Source organism: Polypterus senegalus, chromosome 12, assembly GCF_016835505.1.
Source record: "Polypterus senegalus isolate Bchr_013 chromosome 12, ASM1683550v1, whole genome shotgun sequence".
NCBI lineage: Eukaryota > Metazoa > Chordata > Cladistia > Polypteriformes > Polypteridae > Polypterus > Polypterus senegalus.
Genome location: NC_053165.1, coordinates 127,070,514 through 127,073,589, shown reverse-complemented (window position 1 = coordinate 127,073,589; position 3,076 = coordinate 127,070,514). Strand labels below are relative to the sequence as shown.

The following is a 3,076-nucleotide window of genomic DNA, read 5'->3' as shown; positions in this document are numbered from 1 at the left end:
GTAATGTGCAGCATACACCAGGATAATGCGATGGTAGCCATTTTGCACCAGTACGCTCACCACACATTAGCTGTTTGGTGGTTACGGGATGAGATAGTTAGGCAGTAAGAGACAGGGGATGATTAGGGGGCCAGAATGACTAGGCTTTTGTGGGCAATTTAGCTAGGACCTCAGGATACACTTTTCTCTTTACAAAGGATGCCTAGGGATCTTTTATAACCACAGACAGTCAGGACCTCAGTTTTACACCTCATCCGAAGGACAGTAAAATTTTTACAGCACAATGCTCTTATCATTGTGCTGGGGTATTGGGATCCACATTTGGACCACAAGATAAGCACCCCCTGCTGGCCTCACCAACACCTCTTCCAGCAGCAACCCAAGTTTTTCCTGCTCGGTTTTCCATCCAAGTACTGGCTGGGCCTGAACTCGCTTAGCTTAATCATGTTTTGCCACTTTCACTCAGGTGTTTTGTTACCACTTGCCAGTCCTTGGTGACCCTTTTCTCTTTATCTCCCTCCCTTGATAGCAGATCTGCCACTCCTGGGTTGTGCTGTGTTTCCTGCCCTCTGGTGTTCTATGGGAACATTACACGCCTCCCCATGGAGCACAGCTCTCCTTCTCTGTCTTTCTGTTGTACTGAGAGTGCTAAAGGCTCCAATTGTTGGACTCCATGCAAGACAGAATGTAGGTCTCATAATGTCCCCTGTATTTCAACATTGACATACACAGGTACTTTCTAACCACCAGTGACACATTCTATTTCTCTTCCTGCATTTGTGAAAGAATATTTAATGAAATTCATACTACATATAAAGAAATAATCGTCAATGAACTGCTTACTAAGACATCAGAATATCAGAATTAAAACAGAATAATCTATCTTTTCTAAATGCAATATATTTAATTATGTTTAAAATTTTAACATGTATAGACATATTTCAATAACTAATTCATTTAGCATATTTGTTCCACATGTAAAATTTGGACTAAGGTAAACTCACAATATAGTATGTTTCAATATAAAATGTTAACTTACAGAGATATATTTCAGTAGATAACTCATTTTCTATATTTGTTACAAAGGTAAAATTTGTTCTAAGGTAAACTCACAGATTGCCAAAATTGTTTTCATGTTGAATGTCTTGTTAACAACCTTAATTCTCAGGGATTTGAAAAACAAGTCCTCCTCAGAAATGCCACCAAAAAAAAAGTCCTCATTGAAAACTGGATTTCTGCTGTTTTTGATCTCACTGCTGTGCTGCTTCATTGTTTTGCCAGGCATAAGAGAAAGACTCACACAGCAGGTAATGTTCTTTGTCTCAGTAAAGGAGGTGTACAGCCCCTCAATACTGAGTACGTGAACCCGGAGCCTCCGATTGTCCCGACAGTACTCAGCACAGAGTCTTAAGCGACCACCTCCTTGTCCCAGAGAAAGCTGGTTTTCTTTGATCATCCTTTCTCTGTGGTGCATCTGGTGGAAAGGAAACATATCTGGAGGCGTGAAGCCTGTGAAGAAAGGAAAAGGCTCCCAAAGGGTGTCTGATGCTCTTCGCAGCGTGTTAGGGCTGTTGTCCGTCGAACTGCTTTCATCATTTGAGCCTGTTTGTGATGCAGTGGCTTTTTTGACCTTCCTTGAAAACAAATTCTCTTGACTCAGTGTTGAAAATAAAGAGAATTTAGAAGGTGACCTGCTGAACAACGGTGAGCTGAACGGGGAGGATTCCGTTGAAGAAGTGGTGTCACTATCCCAGGTTCCACGTCTCTTTGTGTTATGGCTTTTGGGAGCCAATGTGCTGGAAGGAGAGCTCAAGCTAAGGGAAGACTGGAAGACTTCAGAAAGAGTGTTTGATCTGCCTCTGGGCACAGCAATAGGAATACCCCCAGACTCGGGGCTGTTGTGGAAGAGTGACTCTTTCACTCTGGTGTGAGGACTTTCCAACAAGGTGCAAAAACCGTAAGATGTTTGAGTCTTTGGCAGGTGTGGTAAGGATAAGGCAGCCTGTGACTGGGGATCAGAGTTGGTGCATTCTTCATCACTAAAGCACAGATCATCCACACTCTCCACTTGGATGACATGCTTATTACAGATCTTGTATCCTGAAGTTTCTCTCCTTGCTTTGTGACTTGTGTTTTCTGGTGTGTTTGTTTTCTCATTGGAATATTCATTCTTGTCAACAGTTTTACATTCCTGTCTCATGGCTAATTTAGTCGGAATGCAGAATTCAGGAATGGTGTCTGGAGTAATAATGTTCGGACACAATGAAATTTTTTTCAGTTTCTCCGGTGAGCGATAGTTTATGCCAAACATATTGTCTCCAACTTGGCATGCATATTCTGTATTAGCAACATGAATATTCTTTTTATACTGGATACATCGAACCTTTGGCTCCTTTTATAAACAGGAAGTCTCTGAGAACAGGAATCCTGGAAAGAAAGAGGGAAAGTTAGATTAAGGTAATTTAAGTCCTACATGTCCCAGAGTCAAAACGCTGATAAGCTTGTCGGAATCGTGTTATGTAATGCCTTACCTTAAAACAACACCTGTGAGCAGTATCTGGACCTCCAAAAGATTATTCCACGCTGAAGTTCTCTCCGGCTTTGAAGAGCAGTGCATGCTGCTCTATGTTTAAGTCCATCTCTTGGGCTACTGTAAGACCAATCCCTTTCAAGCACACCTCTAGTTACTCCCAGAGCCCCTCCTTCATCTCTTATCAGTCAGTTCACGCAGTGACTAGAAAGCTACAACAGAACAGAAGTGCCAGGAAAAAGGGACAAAAAGGTTAACTAGATAAGCTAATGTGTAGATTAACTATAATGCAGAAGCCACATTTAGAAAACAGAATACGTTTATTTATTCTTCCATTCCATGTACATTGCACAGGTAGTGTGGGGTTATGCCAATCTTTGCCCTTAGTAAAGGAGATTTCCTACTCTATTATAGACCACTTAAGTAATACATTCTTTGTACCACTGATAATTGTTTATAGAAAAAATTTGGACTAATAATAAATGCATAATAAAACAGGATACATTTTGTAAATATAAAACTCAAACTGGAAAAAATCTCACTAAA

The 3,076-nt window shown here is 40.8% G+C and overlaps 1 protein-coding gene across 1 annotated transcript; it reads right to left on the bottom strand.

Moving 5' to 3' along the window:
- Positions 1-1,078: 1,078 nt before the first annotated feature.
- c2cd4a (C2 calcium dependent domain containing 4A) lies at positions 1,079-2,617 on the bottom strand. The gene is made up of 3 exons (XM_039771363.1): positions 2,532-2,617; positions 2,384-2,427; positions 1,079-2,337 (listed from the first exon to the last, which is right to left on the bottom strand). Exons 1-3 carry the CDS (start codon positions 2,615-2,617, stop codon positions 1,079-1,081), a joined length of 1,389 nt encoding a protein of 462 aa, XP_039627297.1.
- Positions 2,618-3,076: the final 459 nt, after the last annotated feature.